At 38.7% G+C, this 17,333-nt stretch overlaps 1 protein-coding gene across 1 annotated transcript in view; it reads right to left on the bottom strand.

Moving 5' to 3' along the window:
- LOC150085779 (dCTP pyrophosphatase 1-like) overlaps positions 1-17,333 on the bottom strand; it is an 81,182-nt gene that overhangs the window by 51,273 nt on the left and 12,576 nt on the right. Inside the window, exon 2 of the mRNA XM_090373482.1 lies at positions 15,972-16,082. Coding sequence (XP_090229608.1) covers positions 15,972-16,082 — 111 coding nt within the window. The remainder of the gene's footprint in view (positions 1-15,971; positions 16,083-17,333) is intronic.

Raw genomic sequence — 17,333 nt, 5'->3', positions numbered from 1 at the left:
TGAATAAGGTTAAAAGTTTAGTTCTAAATTCTGTCAAAATAGTTATATCATGGTATGTATGTTTGATAAGTTGCCTACTAATAACTGACCTGCATTTGAAATAAAAACTACACACTAATCCTCCAGGGACAAATATCTTATGCTTATCCGTAACACGGTTCCTATGGGTAACCAGTGTAGCAAACGACCTATCTATATGCACTCCAACTTGAGTGGGCAATACACAGTGACCCCATGAACAGCAACAGATCCAACAAACATCTGTTGACTCCAAAGTTGACTATGTAACGAACAAGCTCCTGAATACTGCAGAATTAATGATACAAAAAAATTTCCCACACAGCCGAAACCATGGTAATGAATCATGTTGTCAAGCAAAACAAGAGAAAATCAAAGCATGGAATACTTTCCAAAAATACCTTACCATAGACAATCAAACAAAATACAAAAAAGCAAGAGGAAAAGTTAGATGAATTACAAAGAAAAATAATGCTTTTCTTTGTAAGCATGAGTATTCTCAAACCCATTGTGTTTCAACAATAACCAGAAAAACAGATAGCATTACAGTCTGGAAGAAAATAAGCAAGATGTACAAGAGACTTCAGATCATTTCACTGCCATTTATTAAATGGAATGACAAGGTAAGCTAATCCAGAAGGCATTTCGAACATCCTTAGGGAAATCTTTGCAAAGATTTCCAATAATACCCCATACACAAATCTTTTCAGAAATACAAAAATCCAAACAGAAGCATATACTCTGAATTTATCAAATAAAAATAATGAACCAAACAATCAAGCTTACACTGTCAAAATTAGACAAAATACCGTGTCAAACAAAACAAAATGCAGCAGATCTAGATGGAATAGTCTATATTATGTTAAAACAATTAGAAGAAATATCACTACTACTATACAACAGAATATATCTAGAAAATTGTTTTCCAAATCAATGGTGTTACACAATAGTTTTGGCATTTCCAAAACCAAAAAAAGATTGTACAAATCCAAAACATCACCCAAGACCCAGCTGCCTATACACCTAGAAAAAATTATAAACACATGATTAATGTGGCATATCAAATCCTATAACCTAACTTAGTCTGGCTCAACCTCAAAAAGGTGGTTTCAGGGAAAAACAGGTCAATTTTAGATTTAATGATTAAAGCAGAAAACAACATAAGAAATACATTAGCAAGAAAAGAACATTTCTTAATATGTTTCGATAAAGACCAAGCATATGATACATCATGGCATTATGGAACACTCAGAGACTTGTAAAGCTCTGGAATGAGAGAGCACCTCCCAATATTTATAAGAAATTTTTTAAAACATTGGACTTTCCAAATCAGAATGCTAAACACTCTCTCAAGGGTCTTTCCACAGGATGAAGGGGCACCGCAGAGTCAATACTCAACATTTCCCTCTTTGCCATAAAAATAAAGTCAATAGCAAAACAAATGCCAAATACAGTGGACATAGTCCTTTACATAGATTATTTCAGAATTTCTACTCTCATGTGAACAATATGTGAATAATAGAATGTCACCTGCATGGAGCAATTAATAAAGTTCTCAAATGGCCCAAAAAAAAAAAAAAAAAATGGCTTTCAAATCTCCACACAAATGACAGTTGGGATACATTTCTGAAGGAAGTGAAACATATAGCAAGACCTGGGCTAAAACTTGGAGCATCTTTAACTCCAAGTCTGGAGAATAGGGAATTCCAATAACACTAAGTATAAAATTTCTAGGATTAACTAATAAAAAAAACTGGCCTTTTTGAAATACGTTATATGTTTAACACTTTTGCTGCCACTTAAATGTGAGAGAACTCGTTCAAAGTGCCGTAATTTTCAGAATGTTGAAATCAATATTCCATCCCCCAGCACTCCAAAAATTTGTATATAATGGTTGAAAATTAAAAGTTTGCAATTAATTTCTAAAACTGAACACTTACTTTTGTGCCAAGTTGTAAATTAGAACAAATCTTAAAAGTTTATTCGTGTGCATAAACATAACATCAACACAAGCAAAAAATAAACAAAACTGTATGCCAAATGCCAAGCATTACTGCAAAGTATTCAGTCAGTGTGCCAACACAGACATTAATTTCAGGTGCCTTTATGTTTACAGCATTTGCTGGTTGACTGTTTAAGAATAACCGCTTGTATGCATTACGGCACTGCTTGATGCATTTTGAATGATCCATTTGTGCATTTAAGCACAACACTCCTAGTGCCATTTTATGCATATATGCATTTAAACAGTGAAATTGTTAAGAACAACTGTTTAAAGAAACTATATGTACCATAAAAGTTGTATCTGACACAACATGAGGAGTAGATACACACTACATTTATATCATTTATATAGAGTTTAATAAGATCACAACTCAATAACTCAATTAAGGAGCTGGTTGGTTGGTTGGTTGTTGGGTTTTATTGGCGCATTAGCAACTAAGGCTATAATGCGCCATTAAGGAACACTAGTTTATGACTCTGCTAAACAAATCCTATACATCAGTGTCCTCCATGTAGCTCTAGAAGCAAACTGCCTCTCTAGTTCCAAGTATATATGCTCAAACCTATGAAACTTCACTTCATCTAAGATGACAAGTTCTGCTTTTAAACTATGCAGCCAAAACAAAAAGCAAACCTAACCATCCTGTATGGGAAAATTTGAATACATCAAAATATGAAAGAATCTAACACTGTACATCCAATGATAAACCACCCAGCAAGCTTACACCTGAAAGAATTATTCTTGAGTTAGTCACTTGACTTTAATAAACTAGCTACTGCACCTCTGGAATACAGTATCACAACCTGTGACCTTCTCTTCACAAATGGCAAAAATATCCACCTATCTAAAAACAACTAACATTTACATGCTAAGCATGTAACACATTTCCTGCTGTATACAAAAATATATTAGTGGCAGACAAAAAAACTGCATCACCTTAAAAAAAGTAACATTTGTAGTGAAATGTACAAGATATTGTTTGATTACAGTCATTTTATTTGTTGCAAAGCAAAGGTATTGCATCAGATAATGCTTCTATTGCATCAGCCATTTCTATAAATATGGCATTGGAAGGGTATACGTGCTCATTAGTATCCTGTTTTGCTGAGGTGTAAGCATGGCTTCATATGTACATTTTTTACATTTATTTATACACACAATTCTATATACATTCTCAAGATTTATATACATCCATTTATATATACATGATACAAGATTTATATACAATTTATATACATTCTCACATATATATCCATTCGCGACATGTATACAGATAAAGTGTATTTGTAAGTTATTAGCGGCTTCCAGGGTTTCCCCTATATCCGCCGTTTGTTAGGCTTTTTGCCAAGTTGCTGGCTTAGAAAAGAACTTAAAAGAGCATCAAAATTTCACGTATATATTTAACACAAAAAAAAAAAAAAAATTTCTTTAAATTTTTTAAGTTTTTTGAATTTTGAGAAGGAAAAAAAAAAAAAAAAATGCATCTGATAGATGAAATATGTAATTAGGTGTGCATTAGTGTTGTGTTTGCGTTGTGTGTTAGCCGGCACCTGGCATTTAGCAGTAGGGGGCTGTGGCAGGTTTGTGTCACAGCCCCTCACTCCCATCCCTAGCCACGTGGAGGCAGCCAGGATCTACTTTATCTTAAGAGGACACGGACTGATCCGGTCCTGTGGTTAAGTTTTTGGACGTCTGATGTCCCATCAAGTTAATCCTGTGTGGCCGGGTAATGCATCAGGGAAGGTCCCCTCAGAATTACCAGGGCACACTTTTTTGGTTTTATTTCCCCTTAGATATGAAATAAAATAAAATAAAATAAATAAAACAATTAAAATAAAGTAAAGTAAAATAAAATAAATAAAACAATTAAAATAAAGTAAAGTAAAATAAAATAAGATAATTAAAATAAATAAAATAAAGTAAAATATATTAAAATAAAATAAATAAAATAAAATAAATTAAACTAAAATAATATAAGGACTATCATTTACTTTTCGATATCCCTATACCCCATCTCTCACAGGGCTCAGTCCTGGCCAAGAGTGGGAGGGATGTACTATTCCATCTCTTGCAGGGCTCAATCCTGACCAAGAGTGGGAATGATGTGATCAGTTCATATTGGTACGCAATCTGGCATGGTAGTGTCCATTTCTTCTTGTCTTTCTTTTTCCCCTCTCTTCCATTTTCCTTCTTCTTCTTTCTTCCCTTCTTCCCTCTTTTCTCCTTCTTTCCTCTCTTTTCTTTCCTCCTGGATATGTCCTTGTGTGTACCATTTCCTATACACTCTAGATATTCCTTTGGCTCAGGCACTGGCAGATTCATCTGGTCTTGTTAAGCCTGGCACTTGTGATTTATGGTACATACAAAGTTTATGACCATTGTTATGGTTCTCTGAGATGTTAGGATTGTAGGTAACATCAACATGCTTTGTTCTCATTGGCACATAACCTCTTGTAGGTGAGAGTGCTGTAATGCCTGGAACTTGGACACTGGGGATGTAGGTCTGTATCTTGCCCCTTGGTTTTATTTTTGTTGTTTTCAATATCATAGTCATTACTTTTGTTCGTGCAATACTACTGTGATCTGGGATTATTCTTCACCATTACCTATACACTCTAGGTGTTCCTTAAGTTCAGGCACTGACAGATTTACCTGGTGTTGGTGAGCATTGCACTGGTAGTTTATGGTTCTTCCGTAGGTTATGACCATTTCTATGGTTCTCTGGGATGACAGGTCTGTGGTCATTATGCATTGTTTTTAATATCACATGTCTACTTATTGTAGAGTACTGTGGTGTCTGCAACATAGACACTGTGAATGTAGGTCAGTGTCTTGTCCCTTGATTTTAGTTTTGTTGTTTTCAATGTCACAGTCATTGCTTCTGTTCATGTAATACTACTGTGATCCAGGGTGATTACTCCCCATTGTCTATATACTCTAGATATTCCTTAGGCTTAAGCCATGGCAGTTCCATCTGGTCTTGTTGAGCATGGCACTGTTGAATTATGGTACATACAAAGTTTATGGCCGTTGTTATGGTTCTCTGAGATGTTAGGGCTGTAGGTGACATGCAACATGCTTTCTTCTCATTAGCACATAACCTCTTGTAAGGTGAGAGTACTATAATGCCTGGAACATGGACACTGGGGATGGAGGTCTATATCTTGCCCCTTGATTTTATTTTTGCTGTTTTCAATGTCACAATCATTACTTTTATTCATGCAATACAACTGTGACCTAGGATTTTTACTCACCATTACCTATTCACTCTAGGTGTTCCTTAGGCTTAGGCAATGATAGAGCTACCTAGTGTTGGTAAGCATGGCACTAGTAGTTTATGGTACTTCCATAGTTTATGACCATTGCTATGGTTCTCTAGAATGTCAGGTCTGTATTCATCATTCATTGTTTTCAATAGCCTATCTATTTATAGTAGAGTACTGTGATGTCTGAATCATGGACACTGAGGATGTTGGTCAGTATCATGCCCTTGATTTCATTTTTGTTATTTTCAATGTCTCAGTCAGTACTGTGGTGTCTGCTACATAGACACTGAAAATGTAGGTCAGTGTCTTGTCCCTTGATTTTAGTTTTGTTGTTTTCAATGTCACAGTCATTGCTTCTGTTCATATAGTACTACTGTGATCCAGGGTGATTACTCCCCATTATCTATGTACTCTAGATATTCCTTAAGCCTAAGCCATGACAGATTTATCTGGTCTTATTGAGCATGGCACTGGTGATTTATGGTACATACAAGTTTATGACCAGTGTTATGTTTCTCTGAGTTGTTAGGGCTGTAGGTGTCATGCACATGCTTTCTTCTCATTAGCACATAACCTCTTGTAAGGTAAGAGTACAGTAATACCCCGACTTACGCGAACTTGGAGTTACGCGGTTCTTGATTTTTTCGTTTGGCAACGCTGCCGCCCACTATCTTCAAGGTCGTTTTTCATATGTTATCGATATACGGTGCGACGGCGGAGAATGAGAGCGAAAGATGAACAAAATTCAACTTTGCTGCTTTTATGTTTTTTATATCAGTGAAGGGGAAACACATTTCACCATAATAACGTAAAAACCAACACAATTCCAGCTATCGGTATAATCGCAAATGCAATTAGATCGACTTTACTACCAGTTTATAACAGATTTCACTAGCAGAAACACAACTGGATTTTTTATTGTTTTATGGTAGTAACCCCTAGAAATGTGAGGTGTTAATAGTGTATCTCTGCCTTTATGGTGTTGTTTATTCAGTTGCTACATGCGCGCAGCTTTGTTTATGCGTATCAAGCGTGCCTCCTCGTTTTGTAATTGTGCTTTATTCCCTAAAAATGAGTAAAATACTTAAAAGGTGTGAAAAGGAAGCGTACTGGTGAAGACACTGCAGATTCAGAGAGAAAAAGAAAAGCAATTATCGATAAACAGAGGCGGACTGGGTCAAAAATTCTTACCCGGGAAAATTTGTAGTGGCCTCATACTATGGTTTATGGCCAAAATCACACCGGCCCACCGGGGTTTCCCCGGTAAGGCTTATGGCCAGTCCGCCTCTGTCGATAGAGAAAAAATATGAAATTGTGAAACGCTTTGAGCGAAATGAAAGACCATGTGATATTGCACGTGCTACAGGCCTAAATGAAGCAACGGCGAAAAGCACATGACAATTGCAAACTTGACAGGTTGAAAATTGAAAAGGGCTCAATTGTAAAGGGCTTAAAAATTTTAGAAAACATAGACTCCAACGAAGAACGCGTTATAGCTACAAAGCAAGGAATAAAAAAATTATTAGCTTGCTACGAAGAAATTCTGCGTGAAAAAAAGAACGCTCTGTGTCGTCAGACGAATTTGTTAGATTTTATGAAGCCATCGACATCGAAATAACTTTTTAACGTAAGTCATTTGTTTTTTTAATACATATTTTGTATTAATATGTATAAAGAACTGCAATTTTATTAATATTTTTCTTCTAAACTAGGTGTTTTTGTTAGTCCTTGGTCCCAATTAAGCAATATTTATATGTATTTATATGCAAAGTTGTACCCCGACTTACGCGAATTCGACTTACGCGATTTTCGTCGGACCCACCTATCGCGTAACTTCGGGGTATTACTGTACTATAATGCCTGGAACATGGACACTGGGGATGTAGGTCTATATCTTGCCCCTTGACTTTATTTTTGCTGTTTTCAATGTCACAATCATTACTTTTGTTCATGTAACACAACTGTGATCTAGGATTTTTACTCACCATTACCCATTCATTCTAGGTGTTCCCTAGGCTTAGGCAGTGATAGGGTTGACTGGTGTTGGTGAGCATGGCACTAGTAGTTTGGGGTACTTCCATAGTTTATGACCATTGCTATGGTTCTCTAGAATGACAGGTCTGTATTCATCATTCATTGTTTCCAATAGCCCATCTTCTTTTAGTAGAGTGCTGTGATGTCTGAATCATGGACACTGATAATGTTGGTCAGTATCACGCCCCTTGATTTTATTTTTGTTGTTTTCATGTCTCAGTCATTACTTTTTCTTCATGCTGTACTACTAATTTGGTCAGGGATAATTATGTATGTCAGTCCCTTTCCGTACATCTGACCCCGTTCTTGTTGTGTTTCCTTCCCATTTTAGATATGGGCTTGTGTGTTGCAGCATGCCTTACTCTGGCATGCCTTGGAGAGTTCTCCTTCTTTTAAATGCTTTTGTTGCAAAGGTTGCTAGTGCTTGGAATTTTTCTGGTGATTCCAATACTTTTGGAAAATCATCTGTGTGGTACACCTCTGTTATAAGCTGGAGTGGTTGCCTCAGATCCGTGTAGTTTATGCATTCCAGCATTATATGTTGCACTGTTTCTTGCAACCCGCATTTGCAGTTGGGGGAATCTGTTAGCCTCAGAGCATGCAGTCTTGCATTTAGGCTTCCATGACCCGATAAGAGGAAGGTAGTGTATAAACCTGGTTGCAGCCAGGGTTTATTTATTTTACTTACTTCCTGTGCCAGGGGGAAGAACTGGTATGTTGTTCTCCCTTTGGTGTCTTCTCTCCATTCTCTTTGCCATTGTGTGAGAAACATTTCTCTTAGTCTTCTTTGTTCTTCTTTGTCTGTTTCATTTGGATCTGTTGTATATTCTTCAAAGGAATGTGCTATTCTTTGTCTCCTGTAGTATTTTAAGTATGCTTGTATTATTTCGAATGTTATTGGAAGTTTTCCACAGATTATCTGGAGTGCTGATGTGGAGATGGTTCTACATGCTCTAGAGGAGGCCAGTAGGAATATTCTTTGTGCCTGTATTAGGTATTTTTTTACTAGGCTGTGTCTGATTCTGGGTGCCCAGGCACCTGCTCCATAGCATATTATGGGTAGGAATAAACATTTGTAGTACATTGCCAATGTGGATGATTTTATGTTCCATTTTTTTCTTGCTATTCTTAGTAGTTTCCCTGTTAATTGTTGGGTTTTATTCCTTAGGTATTTTGCATGCTCCACAAAGTTTAATTTTTCATCTAGTACTACTCCTAGATATTTGTATTTGGATTCCATACCTATGCTCTGTTCATTGATTTTGATTAATGGGGGTCTGTTTCTGTTAAGCTTTCCCTTGAATAGGACTTGTTTTGCTTTTTCTGCTGACAGTTCCAGTTTGTTTGTTATACACCATGAAATTAGATCATTCAGTACCTCTTTTGCACTGGTTTCCAGCTGTCGCCGTGAGTTGCCATGTAGGAGCAGAACAAGATCGTCTGCGTATGCTATTTTTGTTGTTTGGGGGGAGTCTTTTGCGAGCCACTCATCAAGGACCATGTTCCAACAGACAGGGCCAAGAACAGATCCCTGTGGGCAGCCGCGGGTCACTGGTCTTGTTACGGAGCATGCTCCACTTGAGACCACAAGGTGCCTGTTTGAGAAGTAGTCTGTAATTAGACGATAGATCGGAATTGAGACCTCTGCCTCTCGAAACCTCACCAGCACACTTTGCCACCATAAGGTGTCAAAGGCACCTTTGAAGTCTACAAAGAGACCTAGGACATAATTGAATTCCGAGGAAGTGATAGTGTTTAGAACCTGCTTGATAGCTCCCACGGCTGACTTGCCAGGGGTGAAACCAAACTGGCATTGTGTGGATAGATTTTTCTTAGCATAGTATTGTAGGAATCTGCCTACTATACTATTAGTTTTTCTAGTACTTTACCTATGACAGGAAGCAGGGCAATGGGGCGGTAGGAGGAAGCTAAGTTTAGGGGTTTGTCTGGGTGTTTAATTAGGACTTTAAGGTTTGCTGTTTTCCAGGGGGCAGGAAAGGTGCCCTCATGCAGACATTTATTAAATAGGGTTTCCAGTACTGTGCTATTCTTTTTCCACAGTCTTTTCATGATAGTCACCTCTATTAAATCCAATCCTGGGCATTTTCCATCACTAAAGGAGAGTATTGCCTCATTTATCTCCCCATGTGTGAAGTCATCCTCTTTATCTGTTGCTCTGTATGCCAGGTGTTGTATTCGGATGGTTGTTTGTGTGGGGCTTTCAGGGTTTGCAGTGTCCTGCTTTATTATTCCATCCAGAATTTTATTTACTGACTGTTCCCATGTCAGTGTCTCATTGTTTGGGGAGCTTATGATGAGGAGAATACTTCTCCCGGGTGTATTTTTTCAAACACTAGCCTGTAGACCAGGCCCCATGGGTCTTTCCCCAGTGTGACCTCAACCAGCCTCTTCCATGCTATATGTTTTTCTTTGTATATTTCATTGCAATATCCTCGTCTGGTCTCTTTGTATATTTCTTGGAGTCTTTCTATTTGGTCCTGTGGTCTGTGTGTTCTCCTTGCTTTCTTTAAGTCTTTTCTGGATTTTTTCACTGTCTTCCTTAGAGTAGATAAGTCATTGGTCCACCAGGGCACCTGGTTTTCTCTTCTCCGTTTTTTCTTTAATGTGACGTCACATATTTCTGTGAGGAGTGACATTACTCTTTCCACTAGTTGTTCTGCAGGCAGTTGTTTCATTGTTTCTAGGAGGTTAGTTGTGAATTTATCTGTTACTTGTTTGTCAAATCTTTCCCAGTTTATATTTTTTGTTTTATATCTGGGAGCAACCTGGGGGATTCTGTTACCATGGGGGTTCTGTGTTGTTGTGTAGGTAAATGTTATTACTGCGTGGTCACTTGTTGACCAGTATGGGTGGACTGTCCAGTTAGTTATTGCATTTGCTAGTGAGCTGCTGGTGAGGGTGACATCTATGTATGATTCTCCTGATGCTGAGGAGAATGTTGGTGGGTGTCCTGGAGTATTGTGCACTATCAAATTTTTTGAAATGATGAGTTCCTCCAATAGCTCCCCTTTTGCATCTTGATTGGGGCTATTCCATAATGGTGAGGATGCATTGGCGTCCGCCATTATTATTATTTGTTTTCCTGGGAGGGTATTTAGGACTGCCTCTATGAAGTTTATATATGGGGCTATGTCTTGGTTTCTACCTGAGCATCTCATGTAGATTGAGGTTGCATATATTTGCCCACATGGGCCCTCTAGGCAGGCAGTTGCTGCATATTTTGTGCATAAGCTGTTTATTTTGGTCACTGTTATTGTTGGATTTAATACTGCCAGTGCAGCCCCACACCCTTGTTACTGCCCCTCTCCCCACTCCGTCAGTTGAGGGTTCTGCTTGTATAATCCTTGTGTTGTGTGGCAATCCTTTTACCTTGTCCCTATAGTTATAGGGTTCCTGTAGGCCTAATATATCAAATTTCTTTTCTAGTGCAGTTTTTGCGAGATCTGAGGTCACTGAAGCCGAGCGTTGGCAATTCAGTTGGCAGAAGGTTAATTTGTCACTACTTGTGTTATTATTGATCTGATTGAATGTAGCTGGTCTTTTGTTTGGTAATCTCTTGGGCCCTTACAAACTCCGGGCATGTATGATCTCTATAAGAATGATTGCTATCTCGCTTCCGTATTTTGCAGTTTGGGCATGTAGCCGGTCCATCCGGCTTAGTGCAGGAGGCCTGTTGGTGCCCCACCTCGCCACAGTGGCCACATGTGTGTTCACTCTGCCTGCAGTACTTTGCTGAGTGCCCATAGGCTAGGCACTTGAAGCATCTGGTTGCTACAAAAAAGTCTTTCAGGTAGTGCACCGACCACCCTATGTATATGCGCCCCTCGTGGTTGAGTAGGTGCTTACGTGCGCGTGGTGAGACCTCAAGTACCAGGTGCTTGTTGGTTTTTTGTCTGGCGTTTATTCTGAAATGCACTTTTACTTCATTTGTATATTCCTCTAGTGAAATTTTGGAGCCCTCGAAGTTTTTTTCGTATAAGTCTTCCAAAAATTCCTTGTCTGGGAGGTCCTTGTCGACATCATATACTATTACTGTTGGTCTTAATTTACGTGGGGAGTCAATTTTAAAATTGTATTCTTGGAATTTAGTGCATTGTTTTAGTTTGTTTAGGTCATTGAGTGTGGCTGTCTCTATGACCACTCCTCTGTCCCTTAGTTTCCTTATCGATTTTATTCTTATGTTTTTGAATTCTCTCTTGAAATTTCTTGTGATTGTGTTGCTGACTTCTTCACTCGTTTTGATTTTACTCTGGTCATTCGGTTTTACCAGGATTACATGTTTAGTCTGAGACCCTGATGGTATTAGATCTTGCTCTGTTTTCCCATCGACTTTAGCTGCCACTGTACTGGCATATGTTGCCACTGGAGTGGACGTGGGCATGGGTTTCTCCTTGAAAACTTTCAGTCTCTCTAATTCCAGGGATGACTGTATTACTAAGTTCTCTACAGAGCCCCATATTTTTACCAGCTCCACTACCATATTTGCTGTGACTGTTTTCCCCTTTTTGAAGACTTGTAGGAATTTGGTTTTTAATTCCATTAAGGTCTCTAGGTTGGATTCACATGTGGGATGGTCCAGTCCATTTGTGTCGTTTATTGTTGTGTCATTTTCATTTCCCCTTGTGGAGGTATTTGGTAACTTGTTTCTTAGTTCGGTCGCTAATTCTTCTAGGGGGTCTTTCCCCCCTGGTGCCAGAGTCAGGTTTCCTGCCATCTCAATCGTGGAGGCTGATGTCCCACTACTGGTTGAGGTATCCATTTTTTCCTGGTTTCAATGCCTGCTTCCGCTACTCAGTTAAATATGTTGCCTTTGGGGAACCAGTGTTTTCGCTATATTTTTTGTTCTAATTGTCCCAGGCCTTTGAAATTTTCTGGGTGTGTCGGTAACGTCTGGAATAGGCCAGATACCGATTTTTATCGCATTTGGTTAATTTGGGGCCGAGTTATCAGCTTTTGAAAATTTTCCCGCCAGGGGGCGCTGTAACTTGGGGGGGAGGTAAAATTTCTTATCCCCTACTTGTGACCTGAATATCAACTCTGTAGTGCCCCGGGGAGCTGAGTTATGGGCAGCCAAAGTTTTCTTACTAAATACTGCGATGTTCTTGTCTCCAGTTCAATATTGTCATCTCGTTGTCTTTATTATTTATGGGCTTAGTCGGGGCAGCAATTCCGAGGTTTCTATCTCTGTTTGCTCTCCTCCTTTTAGTTGCTTCTTTTACTTGTCTTCCAGTACATATTTTTCCTGAAGTTGGTGATGTTCTTGGATGTAGGCAGTGTTGTATGTCTGGGTAGTTGGGATCTGTTGAGGAGGCCACCGGCCAAATATCAGCTTTATCAGCCCAGTAGTTGATTAGATATGAGTTTGGTGATAAGGATGGTGATGTTCCTGTCCTTTTCTGTATATGGTGTGTCTGCGTGATAGGGGTTAGGCTATTGGGGGCCTGTCCCAAGTACCATCCGATTTGACCCAGTATTCCCGGAGTTATGCATGTTTAAAAATTTTTTTTTTGGGGTGACGATGTTCTTGTCTTCTTTTTTTTTTTTTTTTTTTTTTTGATTTGGTAGTTGTTGGCGCATCGGCTTCTGTGGCCATATTGCACCTCCCAAGGTTTTTGCAGTACTTTGATCCAAGCCCGAGGCAGGAATCGAACCCGCGACCTTTGGGTTGCCAGGCAGGTACTTTACCCACTCGGCTAGCCCGGTCGGCCGTTCTTGTCTTCCTTGTCTGTTGTGTTTTTACGCTAGCCCGTACGTAGCTTTGACGACCGCGTGTGCTGATCCGTTCCCTACTCTCACTATTGCAACCCCCAGATGCCTGTATGTTCACTGCTGTTGTCAATCGCGCCCTTCCCGTCAATTCCTTTGTTTGGACATTGGGGAAGAAGGCAATATGTCCACCTGGGTTGTTGTTGTTTTTTGTATGTAGGCCGCACGGCCGACGGAGATTTTCTCTTTCCGGCGTCTAATCACGCTATTTCTACTTTGGAGGTGTCCCCAGAGTCACCGACATTATCCCCAGTGTTCCAAAATACACAACAATATAAAATTAATGCCATAACATAAAGTTTTGTTGTCAGCAATTTCCTATATATCAGGCTGTATAGCTTCCCATGTTAAGTCTATAGGCCAAGCAACTATTCCATACGATTTTTTAATTTTAGTCTTACGACGCTAATTATTGCTGACAGCAATTAAAAAAAAAAAAAACACTCTATATCACTAACCCGTTGTTCCTTCGTCCGTCCGATATCTTTTTATATCCATTTTGGCACTTTTAACCGTATTTTTAATCACTTTTTGATAACTTTTTCAGGAGCGCTGAAATTCACGACAGTCCGGCACCATCATTCTGGGACCGCTTCATATGTACAGTTGACACCAAACAAAAAAAAAGGATAGCTGTTGCTCTGTCCCAGGAAGGGCTTTCTAGGCGTGCTATCACTAATAAAATAGGCTGCCAGCAGTCAACAGTATCCCGGGTGCTGAAATTGAAGCATGAACCCGGTGATGTGAAGAGAAGACCTGGATCAGGCCGTAAGAGAGTGACTACGCCTTCCCAAGACCAATATTTGAAATGGCTATGCCTTCATAATCACCATGCTAGTGCTTCTGATCTAAAACTGGACTTTGAGATTGCCTCTGGTGTTGAAACAAGCACAAACTATCCAAAGATGGCTTTCGGAATGTGATCTGCATGCCTATCGGCCCAAGAAGAAGCCATTGTTGACCCAACAAATGAAGAAGAAGCAACTTGCTTGGGCTAAAAAGCATGTTTCATGGATAAAAGAGCAATGAGACACCGTCATATTTTCTGATGAATCGAAATTCAGCCTGCATGGCTCAGATGGGAAGCGATATGTCAGAAGACGAAAATCGGAGGCATACTATCCTGACTGCATAACACCAACTGTAAAGTTCCCCACCAGTCAGATGGTCTGGGGATGCATAACAAGCAAAGGGGGTGGAGCGAATTAAGCTTATTAACAGAACAGTGAATGCAGAAACCTATACTGCTATCTTGTATGAGTGCCTGAAACCAATTATAGGGATCACCACACAGACGGCCAAAACTGCATTTTGGCCGTCTGTGTGGATATAAGACTCAGCACCTTGCCACACAGCAAAATTGGTAAGTTTTATGCTATTTAGATTTCATGATGAGTTTGTTTTCTTGTCTCACAATGCTTAAAACATACTTATACCAATGTTTTCTCTCGTTTTTCTCCCTTAAGGTGCAGTCATACCTCAGAAATTCTGAGGTATGACTGCACCTTTGAACCCTATTGAAAATTTCTGGTACATAATGTCATCTAAAATTGCTCAGAAGTCAACAAGTACGATTCTGCTGCAGGACAGCATGTAAGGGTGTGGTACCACGAAATTGGACAACCGTATATCCTGAAGTTGATTAACTCTATGCCAAGTCGTTGCAAGGCTGTAATTGCAGCTCGAGGAGGAACAATAAAAGATTAAGGACTTATTTTGCTGATTTACAGTACATAATACTATTACATTAACTTGTCATTTCAGTTTGTACACATAAATGCAAAAAAAATGTATGTCTTGTTTTTTCATGATTGCCATTTGCATGATTTCTCATATTTCCATTAATTATGCATTTTACCCTTTGGGAAGATATTTATGACAATTAGGTATATCAGGTGGAGTCTTTTTATTGGATTTCATTCACAGAGATATATATCCCATCTAACAGATGCATTTCGAACATTTCTGCAACCCACAATGCAGCGCAAAACACATTATTTGCAAAATTCACAAGTGATGCAGTTTTTTTTTGTCTGCTACTGTAGATGATCTCAGTTCCAATCTCGGTGATGTCCATTTCCACTTACAGTCTGCTAAGACCCCACTTACTGTTTCTGATAGTTTTTGAGGCAATTATCAATTGCCTCAAAAATTGCTCATCTCAGTTGTAATAATTATTCACTATACAATTCCTTTTGTTTCAAAGATGGTACATGTGCACATATCCACTCTAATAATCTCAATCAAAGACTTAGTACTCAATTCAAAAGAGCACAGTCAGGCTAATTAACAATCCACCTCTTACAAAGGCTCTCCGTTCTATGTCTCATAGATGTTTTGTTTTTTGCTGCATGCCTTTTCTTTAGATACTTCCATAGGCACTGTTCTTCTGAATTGGCATCTATAATACCCTCTCTCTTCTAGACCAGTCTGAACATGTGCTGAACCAGTCAACAAATTTTTACTGTCCAACTTCAAACTTACAGAACAAATTTTTCCTCTTCCTCATTTATCTTCAACTTCTGTTTTCTGAAACAACCTTCTACACATGCTTTCCTGAAAATTTACAATCTACAGACATTTAAGTCTAATGTTCACAAGTAACTTCTGTCTTCTTAGTCTTCAACCCATACATGGTCCTATGTACTATAGATTCTAATACCTTTCGTGTTTGAGGTTTTCATAAAAAAAAAAAACTAAATACTTTTCTCAAAACTTAAGGTTAAAATTTTATTTTTTATTATTTATCAATGTACTTTATTGATAAATAATAAATTGAGCAACAAGATAAAACATATAAAACACAAAAGATATAGTTTATGAAATACGGGGGAGAGAATAAAAAATATTGCTATACTAACATGAGCTCAGCTACTTCTCCAACTTCTCCAACCAATGCTATAAATAAATTCCGTGGCCTGTGATATTGGTCCCAATCTCGTTCACTACAAAAATCTGCAGTTATTTTTCGGCTGAAAAATATACAATATCCTTTCAAATAAAACTGCCAATATAAACTAATGAACTATACATTACAGTGTTCCTCTCAGAAAATTTTGTCAGCCAGTTGGCATTATGAAGTAGCTGTTATGAGGTGGGGAAGTGTAATACTTTGCAATATTATAAAATTTTCTGTTATTTATAAATGTGACTTATGCGATCCACAGCAAAAATTAATTGTATCATTTAACATTATATGCTAGTGTCGCATTGACCTTGATTGCATAGTATGTTCGAATTAATATTGATCAAGATCAATGAGCAGTACCATACGGTACCACTAGAATCGCTTAAATTTTAGGCGGGCAGTCAGTTAAATTCACTGAGAAGTGCGCCCACTCAATAGATCCTGGGGAGAACACTGCATTATGCTAATTTGACAATAATGCAATTCCTTAAAATCATTATTTAACCTAAATGTATTTTTATATAAATATTGGGAGAGTGGTTTTAACTATCCTGCACCATTTGTGTATGTGTGTGTGCACATTTTCTTCGAAATTTGATGAATCAAAGTTCTATTTCAGTTGCGATTCCAATGCAAATGTTGAGCAACTACTAATTTTCGTTATGAAAGAGAATTACAGAGGAAGAAGTAGCACACAGTAATGGCAGTGTACTACTGCAACAGGATCTAGAAAATTTGGGCAGATGGGCTGAGAAGTGGAAACTGAAGTTTAACCTTGACAAATGCAAAGTACTGTATATGGGTAGAAGTAACCCAAGAGAAACGTACCAACTGTGTGGTACTACACTTAAGGTGGTAGAAAATGAAAAAGACCTGGGAGTAATTGTGCAGTCAGATGTGAAGTTTTCTGAGCAATGCAGACAGGCTGCCAGGGCAGGTCATGGGGTTTTGTCAATGATATATAGGAATTTTGCTAGCAGGGAAAAGGAGGCGATTGTCCTTCTGTATAAGGCAATGGTCAGGCCACGCCTTGAGTACTGCATACAGGTCTGGAGGCCTCATTTTAGGAAGAATGTAGATTTGCTTGAGCGTGTACAGAGAAGGGCAACAAGATTGGTGAGGGGAATGAAGGGATCCTCTTACCAAGAGAGGCTTAAGTTCTGCAAATTGCAATGGCTGGAGACTAGGCACCTGCGCAGTGATCTGATTGAGGTGTATAAGGTCTTGAATAGGCTGAGCACGCTAAATTCTGATGGGATTCTTCCACTTGTTCGGATTATGAACCTAAAAGGGCATATATTGTGAGTATGGGCTT

Source organism: Mastigoproctus giganteus, chromosome 5, assembly GCF_048544385.1.
Source record: "Mastigoproctus giganteus isolate SK-2022 chromosome 5, ASM4854438v1, whole genome shotgun sequence".
NCBI classification, from domain to species: Eukaryota; Metazoa; Arthropoda; class Arachnida; order Uropygi; family Thelyphonidae; genus Mastigoproctus; species Mastigoproctus giganteus.
This window is presented reverse-complemented; position numbering and strand designations above follow the sequence as displayed.